Source organism: Equus przewalskii, chromosome 18 (genome assembly GCF_037783145.1).
Source record: "Equus przewalskii isolate Varuska chromosome 18, EquPr2, whole genome shotgun sequence".
In the NCBI taxonomy this organism is placed as follows: domain Eukaryota; kingdom Metazoa; phylum Chordata; class Mammalia; order Perissodactyla; family Equidae; genus Equus; species Equus przewalskii.
Genome location: NC_091848.1, coordinates 39,119,214 through 39,136,092, shown reverse-complemented (window position 1 = coordinate 39,136,092; position 16,879 = coordinate 39,119,214). Strand labels below are relative to the sequence as shown.

The window sequence follows — 16,879 nt, the reverse complement described above, 5'->3', positions numbered from 1 at the left end:
CTACTTTGTGAGATATTAATGTTGCCACTCCTGCTCTTCTTTTTTATTATTAATGTATACATGGCATATCATTTTCCATCCTTCTACTTTCAACCTACCTGTGTATGAATTTGAAATTGGTGTTCCAAGTGAATTTCTTATATGCAGCATATAGTGTTTTTTTTTCTTAATCCATGCTGCCAATCTGTGTCTTTTGATTGGTGTATTTAGACCATTTACATTTAAGGTAAGTAGTGATATGTTAACACTTTAGTATGCTATTTTATTGTTTATTTTCTATTTGCTTCCTCTGCTTCTCATTGCAGTTTTTTCTCTTTATTGCCTTTCTACAGATTACTTGAACATGTTTTAGGATTCCATCATGATTTATTTATAGCACTTTTGAGTTTGTCTGTTTGTATGGTTTTCATAGTGGTTGCTCTGGGTGCTACTTATAACCATGTACTAGTATCTACATTTACCACTTCAAATGAAGTCTAGAAACCTCACTTCCGTATAGGTCCCTTTACCTTCCCCACCTTTAAGTATCATTGTTTTGAGTATTAGGTGGTATTATAATTTTTGTTTCAATCATAAAATATTATTTATAAAACTCATAAGGAAAACAATTGTCTATTGTGGGGACTCATATTTCTGCTCTTCCTACTGTTTCTTCCTGATTCCTAATGCTGTAAGTTTCCTTCTTTTATCATTTTCTTCTGTTTGAAGAACTTCTTTATCCTGTAGGGGTAGGTCTGCTACTCACAAAATATTTTAGTGTTCATTCATCTGTGAATGTTTTTATTGTCCCTTTATTCCTGAAAGATAGTTTTGCCAGATACAGAATAATGGGTCAAACAGTTCTTTTCTTTCAGCCCTTAAAAAGTATTTTGCCATTTCTTTCTTCATGGTTTCACATGAGAAATCCATTCAAATTAGTGTTCCCCTACAGGGAATGCATTGTTTCTTTCTGGCTGCTTCTAAGATTTTTTTTTTTTTTGTCTTTAGTTTTCAAAAGTTTAATTAAGATGTGTCTTGGCATGGATTCTTTGGGTTTATCCTGTTTGGTATTCAGTCAGCTTCTAGATTCATTCAATCGCTAGGTTGGTGTCTTTCATCAAATCTGGGAAGTTTTCAGCCATGATTTCTTCAAATACTCATTCATCCCCACTCTTTCTCTTCTACTTTCTGGGACTCCAAATATATGCAGAGTGAATATATTGTCCCTGAGGCTCTGTTCATTTTTTCCAGTCTATTTTCTATTGTTCAGATTGGGTGAATTCTACTGTTCTGTCCTCAAGTTCACTGATTCTGTCCTCCATCATCACCACTCTACTCTTGAACCCATCCAGTGAGTTTTTGTTTTATTTTTCAGCTTTATCATTTCCATTTGTTTCTTTTTTGCACAATTTCTATTTCTTTTCTGAAATTTTCTATTTTTTCATTTAAGAGAATTTGTAATCGATTGTTTTAACACTTTTATAAAGTCTGCCTTAAAATTCTTATCTGATAATTCCAACATCTGATTCATCTCAGTGTTGGCATCAGTTGATTTTGTTTTTCCTTCAAGTTGTGGTTTTCTTAGTTCTCTGTTTGTATTCTAGACATTTTGTCTATCATGTTAGGACCCTCTGAGCCCTATTTAACGATTTATTTTACAGGGAGTTACTCTATTTAGGTTTAACGTATGAATCTTAGCCTACTTTGTGGGTTGTAATTCCAATGGCTGTTTAATTTTCAGAGCCTTTGTGGTGTTATTTTGGTCTGCATGATGTATTCAGTGATGCTGGGGCTTGCACTAGTCTCTGTTGGTGCTGCCTGAGGGGGTGGCAGGAATTTCCTCTGGCTGGGTTACCAGCTATTTCTTGGTGAGGGAGGGGTGTGGAGAAATCCTTCTATTGATATCCCCCAGCTACCCAGGTTTTTCTGGGCCAGAGAGGAGAGTCTCAGTTCCATGGAGACAGTGGCTTCCAGAACCAGGTTGCTAGCTACAGGACTGCTAGCTGTGACAGGTCTTTTTTCACAGTCCTACCAGTCAGCTCTAGAGTCTCTGGCCCTCAGAGACAAAGAGGCTCCCCCAGCTGTACCACCTGCTTTACCTCAGTCTCTCTTACTGGTTCCTCCAACCCACTGCAGTCTGTCCCCATGGAAGAGTCTCTGTCCCAGCAGAGAAGGAGCATACTTCCCCCAGTCACTTATATTTGGCAGGGCTCCCCTGCCTAAAGTTGTCAGAGGGACTCCCACTAGATCCAGGAGGAAGAACGAGCTACTGGGCTACCTTTTGTTGCTAGATGAGAAGATGGAAAATGCCAGATCTGGGTGGCCACCTTCTTTTGGTTGGGGGATGCAAGATGCCCTGCCTTTATCTTGTTCCTCTGGTCCTAGGTTCCCAAATCAGCTCGCCTTCTTCTTAATATTCTTAAGAGTTTCCCTTTGCCTATTTCTTGTGCCATTTCCAAGGTTTATAAATTTGTGTTCAGTGGGGAAGAGCAAGGAAAAAAAGGTCCATGCTATCTTGTCCAGACCAGAAGTCTCTCACCTACTGAATTTTATGTGTTCATCATCTGTTAAAATTTTTATTTATTTATTTTTTGCTAATTTAGACCCAGTTACATTATGGATATCAAAAATCCTAAAGAGGGGCCAGCCCGGTGGCACAGTGGTTAAGTGTGCACGTTCTGCTTTGGCAGCCTGGGGTTCACTGGTTCGAATCCCAGGTGCAGACATGGCACTGCTTCACAAGCCATGCTGTGGTAAGCATCCCACATATAAAGTAGAGGAAGATGGGCACAGAAGTTAGCTGAGGGCCAGCCTTCCTCAGCAAAAAGAGGAGGATTGGCAGCAGATGTTAGCTCAGGGCTAATCTTCCTCAAAAAAAAAAAAAAAAAATCCCAAAGAAACCTTTGCCCAATGCAGACATTTAAACTATTTTCTCCACACACAATGAGGCTGGGAAAAAATGGATATATCAACACAACAGGATCTAAATTGAGCTTAAGGCCATATGCATAAAGATACTGTTGAGGCATACACATACACATACACATACACACACACACACACACACACACACACACCCCTCCTTTCAGGCCATCTCCTTCCAATCTGCTCAGGGAGGGTCTCTACATCAAGCACAAATGGATTCATAAAGCCACCAAAGGGGCTGGGTAAAATGGCCCCCTCCTCCTGGGGCTCTCTGAGTGGCAAAACCTGCCTGGATGCTTCTGCTTGGGAAACCTCAACTCTGCAAAGCTGAGTGGTGCCAGGAGAAAGGTGGCCCCAGAACTACCCAAGTTGGCCTGGCTCCTCTGCAAGCTTTAGTAGGGAAGAAAGCTTAACCCAGTCAAGGGCACCAAAGTAGATATTTATTTGGGGCAGAATCCTCAGGCCAGTACATTTTACTTCTTTTCTATTTATTTATATACTGTGATTCCCAAGAAACATTTAAAGTGATTTTAATGGGTACATAATATATAAGAAAATATAAATTAGACGTAGGCAAAGAAAAAAAAAGAGCAACATGAGGAAAACAAGGAACATGAATAAGGTTGGTGCAAAACTGCTTCTTTGTGATTTTCTACACTTGTAATAAATAACCCACGAGAGGGCATATCGCTGGGCTATTTCCTGTGCCATCTCTGGCTGGACCCTCAGGAGCACTCAGGACTGGGCATGGTGCAGCAAGGTGGAATCCTAACATGGAGATGCGCTATAGGGATAGAGACAAGTTCCCATGGACATTTCCGTATAGTACTCCATAGATTTCCCACTCCTGAAACATAGTTGATTTCTTCTTAAAGATTCCTGAGTTCTCCCTTTGAGAATGGCCATGGTTCTGAGCAGGGTAACCTAGTTGAACACTCAGGCTACTAAGTTCCAGAGGGATCGCATCCCACTTAGGGTCCATTACAAGTCAGAGACTATCTAAATATGCAGAGAATATGAACCAAGGCTAAAACTACAGTCATCAATTTCTCAAACTCTTGTTTTTAATATTCTTCTATTTGATTCTCAGAATCTAAGCCAAAACTGTTAGATACAGACTTGCAGTGTCCCTCCCACGTCAGCTGGAAAACTGGGTGATGCTGATGACGTGCCGAGAAGCAGCCACAGAAGTAGTGCTGTGCCCGGTGACTAAATGACCACACTCCTTCCACTATGGGAGCTCTCCCTCTCCTGAGGAATAGAAAAACACAGAAAAAATTCCAATCAGTTGAGAGCCATTGTCTATGCATACAATACACAAGGTACACTTGATTCTGGTGCAAATCCTGGGGCCGGGGGTGGGGGGGGGGGTGCTGGTGCTGGGACAGCAGATCACATACATCTTGATTCTTCATGAAGCCAATCTCTCCCCCAGACTTAGATCTCTCTTCCTTCCTACCTCTCTGGAGCTTCCCTCAAAGTCTCCAATTTCTGAAAATTTCTTAGACTCATTCACTCTGCTTCTTGCAGATTTTTAACATCTTCAAGTCTCCCTTAGACTGAGAAAGGTACCCTGCTTCAGTCATCAGTCCATCTCCCTACTATTCGTGCATGAAGACACGCCCAGTTCTACTTTCCCGATTGATTTGTATTCTCCTGAACCATTCCTTCTCAGCCCTATTGTAAAGAGTTTAGCTTCATACCTTAGTCTTTCTCTGAAGTTATTTTTCAAAGATCACTATTTAACCCCTTCCTGACCCAGCTCAGTGGCTTTTACTCAGAAGTTATTCCACTTGATCTCTGGGCTTTTTCAACTTGCTCTATGAGGGCAAGGACTCTGGTTTGCATGTCTCATATTTCTCTAAGTGTTACAAGGGAAGATTTTTATTTAGGGTTTGCTTTGCTTTTTGTGAGGAAGATTCACCCTGAACTAACATCCGTTGCTAATCCTTTTTTTTTTTTTTTGGCTTGAGGGAGTTTAGCCCTGAGCTAACATCTGCACCATTCTTCCTCTTTATATGTGGGATGGCTCCACAGCGTGGCTGATGAGTGGAGTAGGTCTGCACCTGGGAGCTGAACCTGCAAACCTGGGCCACCAAAGTGGAGTGTGCAGAACTTTAACCACTTGGCCACGGGGCCGGCCCCTTATTTAGGTTTTGAATATCTACAGCTGCAGTCTGTGAAGGTGACCTTTCTTACCTTATTTGAAATGGAAAAATAATATATCTGTCCCAAAACATACTGTTTAAAACATTGCATATGCATATATTTCAGGTTGCTATAAAAAAAATTTGAGTGTTTCCATTTTATCAGGAAAGTGAGTTTTAGGGGGCACAGTTTCTAATCAAAATGCTATGGGATGAATGCTTTCTGACACAAAGGAAAGCATGAAATGGGGCCAAAGGAATTTGTCCAGGGCTTGCTGAAGAAAAACCTAGACATGCTCAAGGAATAGACATTTTGAAAGTAGAAGATTAAAGCAGAAGAAAGTAGATTTTAAAGAAGATTTATTGAAAGCAGAAGATTAAGTATCCTGATCTAAAAAGTTTTTCTTTCTTAAATCAAAGAGTCAAGAAGGAATTTTCAGAAATCTTGGATTCTCTGCAGAAAGTCTGAGCTCACTTGGAGAGGAAAGGACACAGTTGCTTTCTCTGCTATGAGAACAGGTGTGCACAGGCCAAGTTTGGAACAAATCAGAAATGCCTTGGAAAGCTGTATCTGATAGGGCAGGATTAGAAAGAAAGATGATCGATTTGAAGGAGGCCAGGAACACAGAGGCCACTCAGTCTGAAACCACTGGAGCTTAAAGCTTGACGTTACAGCTTCTTATATTTCCGAGGTTATAGCCTTTGTGGAATGAAAAGACCACCAGACCTAGAGTGAGAAGACCTTGGCTGGAGTCCTGGTTCTGGAGTCAAATAGGAGGTTTCTCAATATGACTCCCATTTTCTCACGGGCACTGGGCAGAGACTAGTTCTTAACTATTTCGGGTTCCCATGAGATCATCTACATGGAGGCCCTTGTCTGTTGCTATCTACTTGTTAAACATTATTCTTGAGAGAGAAGGTGCATGTGCGCCAAAAGATTTCAATTAATTCATATTGCTATGAATATTTAATAAAGTATTTTCAATAAGTTTTGTAAAAAGTTATGGTAAAGCTGTAACTGCTGAAAGCTTGATTTCAGAAAATACTGACACGTGAACTCAAGGAGTGAACAGAAACTTCGTTATACGTAATCGAAGATCACCATCTAGTGGCCCCTTGTATTATAACTTCTGAAGCTGGCTGCAAGCTCCACAGATTTTGGAGGCTGGGAAAGCGTGTGGAAAGCATCAGCTCCACCAAAGAAAGGAGGGAAGAGCGAGACTATGGCCCTGGAGACTTCTGCTTCACTAAAGGAATCCGCAATGCAAGTTACAAACAAAACATTGTCCTCTTCAACTAATCTTCTAAATCAAGCTTTGGTCCTGGGCCTCAGGTCATTCATAATATAAGCAGACAGTTGAATGTGATAAAGTGATAACTCTTTGGCAGATAAGCTCAGATGGATGCAAAACAAGAAAGGCTTTTAAAGTTATCTTGAGCAAATTATTTGCTTCTCATGAGCAACTTTACAATTGAAAATAGGGTTTGCTTTCAGTAGAATTCTTGGTGTGTACATCTTGATGATAAAGGAAGCTATGATACTTCCCCAAAATGAGGAAGAAATAGTCACCAGAAAACATCATTGCCCCACATAATTTTCTTCTCTCTTTCTAATGAGGCAGCATGAGTTATTGCAAAGGGCACAGGTTTAAGAGTCAGAGGGCTATGTCCAAATTCTGGCTTCACTCCCTATTGCCTGTGTGACTTTGGCATGTTACTTAATCTTTCTGAGTGTCACAGGGGTGTTGCAAAGATTAAATGAAACAAGGCTTGGAAAGGGCTTACCCCAGTGTCTGGAAAGTAACTGGTGCTCCTTTTACCCTTCTCTCACTTATAAGAAGTCACATAATTTAACTTAGAAGAAAAGAAAAGAAAAAACTTAACTTAGAAGAAAACGGTGTTTGGATTTGGGGTGCAAAACTGGCTTTTAACTTACATTTTTCTGTTAAAATGAAGATAGATAGTTTGGTCACTATACGACTGAAGTAACAGTAGTTGTCTCAGCTTTGACTGACTCTGTTTTCTTTGAGGATGTAATTTTCTTACTTGGTAACATGGAAGAAAGAGTTGTATCCACTGAAAAAATGAAGATAATAATACAAACCTCACAGAGAGTTGTCAGGATTAAATGAGATGTTGCATAAATGTCCATAGTTCAGTACCACTTAGTGAGGGTACTGCTAATTTTCATTATTACTGGTCTTCGCCTCTCATGGGCCATCTGTGAGAATATGATATCATTGCCATTGATTATTTCCGAAATGCTTGAGGGCCTCTGCTGCCTTCTTCCTGAATCTCTCTCATCAAGGTTCTTCCCTAGAAAGACCAGCACTGTGGCTCGCATAATGTGCCTGCTCCTTTGCACAGACCGTGTGTGTGACTGGTTTTTAAACAAATCGCAGCAGAACTTGCATTTCCTGATGAGAGTTATATCCTTCAAAATGCGTGAGAGACTAAAATTCTTGTTGCTATAACATTTCTCTCCTCTGGGAATTTCCCTGAGAGCCTACTGCATATCCCTTTATCTCAACAAAAGCGAAACAAAAAGAGATTTGGGTCAAATAGAGAAACAGACTTTCATGGGTAGCTTGTAAGTTGGCTCTGAAGGCAGTTCATAAATTTTTTTTTTTTGAGGAAGATCAGCCCTGAGCTAACATCTGCTGCCAATCCTCCTCTTTTTGCTGAGGAAGACTGGCCCTGAGCTAACATCCGTGCCCATCTTCCTCTACTTTATATGTGGGATGCCTGCCACAGCATGGCTTGCCACGCAGTGCCAAGTCTGCACCTGGGATCCAAATTGGCCAACCCCAACCCTGGTGGCCCAAGCGGAACATGCGAACTTAACCGCTGCACCACCAGGCAGCCCCCCATTCATAAATATTTTTGAGCAATGGCAGCATAGTTTTGCAAAATGACAACATGAAAGGAATACCATCCTTTAGGTATATTAATTATAACATGATTTTTTAAAAGTCACATCTTAAAAAAAAAGTCTATATTCAAAGGCCCCAAAGGCCTATGTCTGCCTCTGTGCCCCTTTTAGGCTGGGAAGCTATGACTGACACCCATTGGTACCTTACCTATTCAGAGTCTTAAAGTTTTGACCCATAATTGAGATATCATGTGTGTTTTTTTTTTTTTCAAATCAGCCTAATGATCCTTTCCAGGAGGACTCAGAGGGCCTCATCAAATGCAAAAGGGCCTTGCATACTGACTTGCAGCACCCAGCAGCGGCACAAACGTCCTCTGTCGGTGGTCTAATTTGGGGTATGGAAATAGGGCTGCTAAGTAAAGCAAGGCAGCTATGACAGGAAGTAAAGCCTTAGCTGTGAAGACGTGTTCAAGTCCCAGCTCCTCTATGCACAAGGTGCTTATCTACTCTGAGCTTCATTTCCTCACCTGTGAAATGGGGGGACCCTGCCTGACCTGCCTCACGGGACACATGAGGGCTGCGCTAGGATGACAAGGCTCTTTGTCAGCAGCAGCATGAACCCCTCCCGCCCTCCGCCCTCACTGCGTCCTTCTAGCTCTAGCACGGGGGCTCACCAAGCCCACAGGACAAGCTGTGCAAAAAGGGAGGGGGTACCCTCAGTGGTGGCACGGCGTGGCCTGTGTCTGCCGTGGCCCAGCCCGACGGAAGGGTCCTTTCTGCCCACGCCCGACCGCAGCAGGATGCCCAGGCTCACCGAGCGCCTCTCCACACTCCCTTTTTTCCTGCCATTCTTGCCTGAGGTCACATCCAGGGAGCGGTAACTGGGTGGCTTCTCCTCAGGCCAGGGTGGGGAGCGCGAGCGGCGGCGGGGGCGGGGGCTCCCCCAGCTCCAGGGCTGCCTCTCCTTGTCCCGGTCGGAGCTCCCGGAGCTGAGGCCCGCGCGCGGCGGAGGCGAGTAGCTGCGGGGCCTGCGCCCGCGCCGCCTCGGGCCACCCTCCCGGGGGCTGGGCCCGCGCCGCCGCTCTCGCTCGGGGTAGCGGCTCCAGAGCGGCCGGTGGCTGGGCCGCCAGCGGACCTCGCTGGACGAGGGGCCGTCGCTGAGGCTGTCCCCGTCCGACCAGGGCATGGGTGACCCCTTGAGCCTGGAGCCGTGGTGCCTTCCACTCCGCTGTTGGCTCAGCTCCCTTCGCTCCAGCGCCCAGTGCTTAGGCTCCCGGTCCCGGAGCTCCGGGTGGAAATCAGAAGAGTGGCGCTGCCGTCCTCCCTCCCTCAGATCCCAGGGTCCCGGGGGAAGGGGGCTGAGCCGTGGCTGGCGGGAGGTGGTGCTGGTCCTCCGCGAGGATGGCAGGTCTCCGATCAGCGGGGGCAGGTGGATGACTCTGCGTTCCACCACCTCAGAGCCCAGGGAAGACAGCATGCTCCAGGGTTGGCCACGTATGGCTTTGGGGTCAGGCGGCAGAGGCTGGGCCAGGTTGAGGTTCCGCAACTCTTTCTCCAAATACTCTAGGACACCATTGGTGATGGGAGGGTGAGCGGTGGTCTGGGTCATTGGCATCTGTGGGAGGCTGGATCGCAGGGACAAATCTGAATGGAAACAAGGATAAGAACATGCAGAACTGCTGGCCCAAAACATGCTCCTCAGAATCAGGGCAGGAAAATGCCACATTATTTAGCTTGCATCCGTCCCCTCCCATCCTCAATCACCAAGATACCCACCATATTGGTCATGAAGGCCTGATGCAGCCAATGCTCCTACCCTTGCCCTCTCCCACCCCAAATCTCTGACAAGGTTTACCTCGCTGCAGCAGTGGGTGCATTGGATAAGATGAAAACTGGGAGCTCCTGTCCGCCCCCCAGAATACGGGTTTTTCCATTATCTGGGGGCCTAGGGCCTGAGCCTGCTTCATGTAGCGGTGGCGGGCCAGGGCTGCAGGGGAAAAAGGAGAAACGGAGACCCTCAGCCAGGGCAAAGCCCACACCTCCCACCTCACTTCTCTCCACCTAGCGGCCTTGACAAGAGGCCAGTTTCTCTCCTCAAAGTTCATGATGACCTACCTATCTTGCACGGGAGTAAGAGTTAAGAGAGTAGCGAATCGATTGTTCCTCTGGCAAGGAGCTAGGAATAAATTTCCTAGTCAAGATGGCAACGCCTGCACCCCAGGAAAGTACACTCTGAAAACTTGACTTCCTGGTCTCGAAAACATTTCATCTTCCTGCCCATTCCCAAGGTCACCTAAAAAGTATAGGTAGATACATGGATATTAGCAGGCCATGAAATCTCAGCCCAAGTCTAGAAGGTACAGATGCAAAGGGCCTAGAGGAGGCTGTGAGCCAGGGGCTGCCAGGGAAGCTCAGGGCTGCCTGCTCAGAGCAGAAAAAGAAAAAGAAAAAGAGAAGGACATAGATGCTGAGGTCCATGGGTAGAATATCTGGTAAAAGGAGGAGGATCGAAGAACATTTCTAGTTCTATTTTGCTCTATTTCTTTCTTTCTATTTCTAATACATCAGCCATGGGTGGGAGAAAACCAGTGGGAGGAAGGCAAGAGAATGCAAAAAGCTGAAGTGGATCCCAGTGGATCTTTTCTACTCTGCTCCTCACCTTATTCAATGTTGGGGTTTTCCCTACTTAGGGAGAATCTCTTAGAGGGAATCTCTAAGGGGTAGGGTGGAGGTGGAGAAGGGAAACACCATTTCCTTTCAGGGCAAAGAAAACAATATAGAAAAGCAGCACAAGGGATCCATAGAAAATGTCACTGCAGTCCCTTAGGTGCAAGTGGTCTGAAGCACACCACCCACAGTGAGCGCAAATTAAAAACAAAAGCATTTAGTTGTTTTTGTTCACGATTTCTATTTTGAGGTCATTGTGATAGTGCCACATGTCTCCCGAAGTCGCTGTCTAGTCACGCATACAGGAAACGTACTTGTGTGTTTAAGTGCAGGAAGTGCCTGCCTCAGGCCCCCAGCTCGGCACTCTTTCCATGTTCTGGGGTCCTCGAGCCCTGTGGCACCCCTGAAGCAGCAGGGCTCTGCCTGAAGCTTCCTCCTGCCACAAGTAGGAGGGGGAGAAGGCAGGCATTCCGGACCCGGCTGCACAGGGTGGGGGATTTACTGAGGCCAGCAGTTAAGGGGCCATTTGGATGGCTGCCCGGTGGCTCCAGCGTGAAACAAACTTCCAGCACAACAGGAAGTGGTAGCAGCAGAACCCCCAGAAATGCCTGGAGCTATGGCCCTCATGGTGAGTCACAGCCTAGCCCAGAGGAAATCGGATGGAAATTTATAGCAGCTCAGCCAGCTACCACACCTTCACGCCAACAGACAGACGGCACTCCTGACCCTCCAAAGACAAGCCCACATGCTCAGCACTTTCCTCGCCCTCTTGCTAACAGATGCCTCCCCTGAGCTCCCTATATGTGCCACCATCGGCACACCTGATGCCCTGATTAACACATGCCTGACATTTTACATTAACTAACTAGTCCTCAGAGAACTCCCTTAATGTGGGAATCAGATGAGGAAGTTGGGCTCAGAGAGGTTACCTTCCCAGCTCAAGGGCCCACAACGGGTAACCACCGGCAGAGGCAGGATGTGACCCTGTGTCTATCTGACGCCCAAGCCTGTGCTCCTTCTGCCAAACCACCGAGTCCCCAGACTCCTTTATTTCTGTGATGAAGCAAAAAAAAAAAAACAAAACACTCACAAACCCCAAAACCTTCTCCAGCAGTAACCCCTCACCTTATTTCTCTCCAGCTCAGTTCCACACCTTTCAAAATCCACTCCAGATTAGTCACTGCCTCCAAGGCCTGGGGGACATCTGATTCCACTGGGAAAAACTCTCCCATGCCCTGCCACTTTAGTTGAATCCCGGCTTCTTCCAGAGAGTACCATTCTCCCTTTTGGCCACTTCCTTCCCCTACTTCCCTAATTCAATGGGAGAGCAAGGGGGAGTTGGGCTTACTCCTTGCTCCCCAAATGACTTTTTTAATTAACAGGACACCCTGCACAGATTACTCCCTAGAGACCTTTCCAGATCCTCCATGAGCTTTCTTGTCAAATTTTCACAAACTCCAGAGATTAACCCACTGGCTCCCTTCTTAGCTGCTACAACGTTTTTACCAGGGTCCTCCCCTTCCCTGATGCACTGGAACTGGTAAAATGAGAGTAGAAAACACAGCCTCTGAGCTTCTCCCTTGCCCTCCTGTCCCAGAAAACAGCTCCATGGGGATGTCCAGACTATCAGGGTTTCCTGTCATTCACCTAATGGGGAATCAGATGGACAATAAAATAAGAAACATGGAGAAAGTAGCAAAGCTTCAAAAGCCTCCTAATAAGTTATCTCTGAACCTCACTGGAGTACAGTCTGCCTTGGTCACCTTTAATGAGTTTGTTAAAAATACAGACTTCTGGATCCCACTGCCAGGGACTCTCCTTCAGTCTAATGCAAGACAAGAAAATCTGTGTTTTCAACCAATTCCCTAATTGCAATACAGGGAGTCAAAGTGGAGTTGGCCACTGAGGATTCTCAATAACCTTCTGAGAAATATGGTCCTCAGGGATAGGTGTCCTTAAATATGGGCTATGAGAGTCAGATGAACTTCAACTTGAATCCCAGCATGTACTAGCTGTGTGATTCTGAGTGAGTTTCCAGAGCGTCTGAGCCAAGTCTCCTCATGTAGGAGGAGGAAGCTAGGGGCAGTCATACCTATTTCACAAGGTCATCAAGGTTAAATGAGCTAATACACACGAAATGCCTAATACATCACAGTCAATAGATACTAGCTCTTCTTGTTATAAGAAATTGTTATAAGAAGTTTCTTCTTTTGCCTTAGATCCCATAGGAGAGACAAAATTACACATTTGGAGACTAAATTACCAAAGGCATTTTATCCTCATTTCTGAGGAAAACTCAGAGCATATTCTTTAATATTTGTGACAGAAATGACAGCCAACACCAGCCCTTCTGCAGAGACCTGTGCCTCTCCTCCCCTGCAGCCAGCGTCACCTGTAGTGCCCCTGAAGACCTCCCTCCGCACGAACCTGTAACTGCTTATCATTCCTTACCAGCTCCTCTCCACTCTCACAGAACCCCTTCTGGGCCCTCTTTGGACCCATGGTCACATAGTCCTTTTGCTTTTTCCCATTCTACCAGTCTCCTCTGACTGGACTGACCAGTTACTTCAGCAACATCCTCAGGAGTTCCTAGAATCCCATACCCTTTGAACTCTTACCATTTCAGTTTTAGGGAACCACCAGTAGATGCTTCCTGGGCCCACACTGCCAGAACTGACTGTACAGTCAGGCAACCAACCTCAAATAGCCCTCCTTCCCAACCTGGCTTTCCTTGACTGATCTCTCCACCCTGCTTCCCTCCTCTAGAGCCACAGTTTAAACATGCCCCACTTCTGCCTTCCCCCCGACCCCATGCACTTTCAGCTGATGGCATCATCTTTGTTGAGGAAGAGGAACCAGTCCTGAGCATGGAATCAAGAGACCTATATCTATTCCAGGACCCGCCACTCACAAGCTGTGTGTAACTGTGGAGAAGTTTCTTTAGGCCTCACTTCCTTCCGCCGTGAGGGGTTGGGGAGTGGGTGGCATAGATCAGAGATTCTCATGTGGCCTGTGGTCTACTGCAGGGCGCACTTAGAGCTTCTGTGAGGACGAGGGCCAATAACCCATCTAGAGATGAAAGTTGTTTCTCCAGTTCTCATGGAAAAACTAAGATCCAGTTTCAATAACTTTCATCTTTAAGTTCTACTTTGGGCTGTCTACTAGTATTAAGTGAATTATCAAGGGTTACTAAAATTTGGCGTCATTTTCACTGTTTTCCTCTCAGGTCCTCTATTAACTCTTGCTGGAAAGTGGGAGCAAGTTAGGAAGGCAGGCTGTGGTCAGAGAAGTTCAAGAACCACTGACGTCGTTCTCAAAGCTTCCTTCTGTGTCTAGAATTTTGTTGGAAGCAAGTCCGGCTGATGTGAGCTCTCTCAGCTTCCTTCCTTATACTTTAATCATCTTCCACATTTTGATGGCTATCTCCCTCTCTTCAGAGGTCAGGCTGCCATTCCTTTCCTTTCTAAAGGTAGTCCGTTCACTGTAAGCCTGATGTCTCTCCCACTAGCTCCACCACTCTGCAGTGATCTCCTCCTCATCGTGCGTTTTACTCATTTTCTATTGGCCTTGGTTCTGTGCCTACAAATATGCTTAGGGTTATCTTATTCTAAAAACCAACAGTCACACACCTCCCTTACCCCATCCCCGAGCTTTCCTTAACAATTTTTGCCCCCTCCATGTAATCTCCTCTTGTCACCAAACTTAGGACAGTCTGTCCTAGGGGCTCACTTTGAAAGTGACGTCATCTGCTCAAGTCCAGGGACCTTTATTTGTGGCCTACATTTCTTTGTTTTACCATTTCTTCTAAATGAATTCTAACCACTTAGGAGAAACCTCTCTCTCCCAGAACCTGTTTATCAGCTCAAGGACAGCAGATATATTTACCATTTGTGCTGACTTTGTCCCCAGTCCTGCCTGTTTTAAGTGGCCCACTGACCTAGGGGCTCTAAGAAGCATCTTGGTTTTTCTCATCTCATTCTGCATATTCCTACTTCAGTGATGGTGACTTCTCCACGGCATCTTTCCCAGAGGCCCTGAAAGGTAGGAAGCTCCATGACCCAAAACTGAGTTCTCTGCTACTTTTCCTCTCTTTAAGGAATTCCTTGGTGTCTCAAACAATCTCATAGTGATCTACACAGAGGTAGCGTCAGCCGCTGCTGTGGGAATGTCAGGCACTCCAGAGTCAGATGAACATGGATTCAACACTGCCTCTGCTACTTACTAGCTGTGTGACTTCTCTGACTTTCAATCTCCTCATTTGTTCAATAGTGATGATATCTGCCTTCTAGGGGTGTGAAGATTCAACAGGGAAATATATGCAAAGGGCCTACAAATAGCAAACATCCAAAAAAAGTTAGTTCTCTTTTCCTGTAAGAAAGCAACCTCGGAACATAGGCCTGAAACCAGACTCAGCCCACTGACCTTCTTGACATTGTAGATTAGGTTTTGTTTCTATCTTAAGATGCAATTCCTTATTTTTCCTTTAAAAAAATTTCCTTTCAAATGGACCAAAATGATAAAAGTGGCTATCTCTGGGTACTCAGATTAGTCTTTACATTTTACTGAATTTCTCAAATTTTCTACAATGCAATACCTTACTTATATCATCAGGAAAAGGAAATGTTACTTAGAAAACACAAAATCTCCTTCCTTTTAAAGCGATTGATTCCACACCATCTATTTACTAAGAAAAGATTTGTAAAATAATTTTTATTCTTTTGCCTTTACCATGCATTCTGCAGCCAAATTTTCAGAGCATGTCATAATTCTGTTTTAAAAGGGCAATTTTCACCTCAAAGAAGGATCACGTTAAGGGCAAGATCTTCTTCTGTTCCCTCTTCCCTTCCTTTAAACACAGAGGTTCTCAAAGTGTGGCCCCTAGACCAGCAGCACCACATCACCTGGGAACTTCTGAAAAAACACAGATTCTTGGGTCCACCCCAGACCAACTGAACCAGAACCTCTGGAGGTGGAGCCAGCAATTACATTTTAATGAGCCCTCCAGGAGATTCTCACGTGAGCTTAAGTTTGAGAACCACTGCTCTAACACCTCTCTCCTCTGGTCTGTTTTTTTCAAGTCGTCTCTAAGGAGTGGGCTTCTCTCTCTCTGCTACATTCAAACCACTTCCTCCAGCCACCTCATGTCCAAGCAAGGTCAGTGCTAGGAGCAAATCCTGGAGTACAGGCTTCTCAGGGCCACTGAGGAAATGCCATCCGTAGGCAGAGCCATCTGAAGGAGGCCTCAGGCAGGCTAGCAAGCAGACAGACAGAAGTCCTCTCACCTGGCTCTACAGCTTCCCCGAGCATCATTTTTCTGGGCTGAGGCCAAAGTCCTCTGAGCCTGTGATGGGAGAACGGCATGGAGGAGATCCTGGAAGAACCTGAGGTTTTGATCTGGGCACGTGCAGCTGATCTGTCTGGGGCACCAAGCTCCAGTACCACCCTGTCCCACTGCTTGTCTGTCCCCTCTCACCTTCCTCAGGGCAGCAGCAGCGGGTGGGACAGCAAGGGCAGCGGATATAGCAGCAGCAATACTGAGGACAGCACTGACACCAGCACACTCCAATCAGCAGCAGGAGGAGCAGGGCTCCCAGAATGATGAAGATCACCGTCAGCCAGTCTGCAGGGAGACGCCAAGCAGGGGTTGAACTAAATCTGTGAGGCATGCTTCCAGTTCTAACATTCTGGAGGTCTAATAAACATAGCTCTTGACCTACAGGTTAAGGTTGACCAATATATTGGCAAAAAAAAAGTTTAGCTTTGATAAGGGAACTTTGGAGGTTGGCAATCCAACAAGCACCACCTGGGCTTGCTGGTTTCTGGTTTTGTCTTTTTCTGGATGTAAAAGTGTCATGATGGTGGGGTGGCCAAAGAGAAAGCTCCAGCAGCACTTACGCAGGACGATGAGCTTCACCTCCTTATCTGGATCTCCTGATGTGTCCCCTGGAGCCTCAATGGTGCAATAATACACTCCATGGTCCCACCACATCACTTCATTAATCACAAGATCTGCTCCTGCAAAGAAGGAGGGAGAAAGTACCAGTGGTTTCTAGCCTATGGTAGCTTCAAGACCCAAGCGTTGTCCTTCCACATCGTAAGAGGGCCCCTTGTAGTTCAGAGAAAGTTCCTTCCTGTGAGACCCTCCTCTTTCTTCAAACAGTATAGTGGTGCTGGAACCGACCATTCACTCACTGAGCCCTGCTAGGTAAGGATTGAAAGGATTTTGGATACATCACCTCACTTAATTCCCACCACAACTCTCAATTGGGTGAGGTAGAGATAGCTGTCT

The 16,879-nt window shown here is 45.5% G+C and overlaps 1 protein-coding gene across 8 annotated transcripts in view; it reads right to left on the bottom strand.

The window, feature by feature from the left end:
• Positions 1-3,375: 3,375 nt before the first annotated feature.
• ILDR1 (immunoglobulin like domain containing receptor 1) overlaps positions 3,376-16,879 on the bottom strand; it is a 31,390-nt gene continuing 17,886 nt past the window's right edge. The window contains exons 4-9 of one of the 8 annotated variants that reach the window (XR_011529177.1): positions 16,486-16,605; positions 16,064-16,210; positions 9,779-9,910; positions 8,738-9,567; positions 7,156-7,272; positions 3,376-4,155 (exon numbers count right to left, since the gene is read on the bottom strand). Coding sequence is in view for 6 of the 8 variants with exons in the window: in XM_070582627.1 (XP_070438728.1) it covers positions 3,969-4,155; positions 6,988-7,127; positions 8,738-9,567; positions 9,779-9,910; positions 16,064-16,210; positions 16,486-16,605 (1,556 nt within the window). In the remaining 2 variants the exon portion in view is untranslated. Of the gene's footprint in view, positions 4,156-6,987; positions 7,128-7,155; positions 7,273-8,737; positions 9,568-9,778; positions 9,911-16,063; positions 16,211-16,485; positions 16,606-16,879 lie in introns of all 8 variants that reach the window. The other 7 variants (XM_070582627.1, XR_011529178.1, XM_070582630.1 and 4 more) reach the window with 7 other exon arrangements.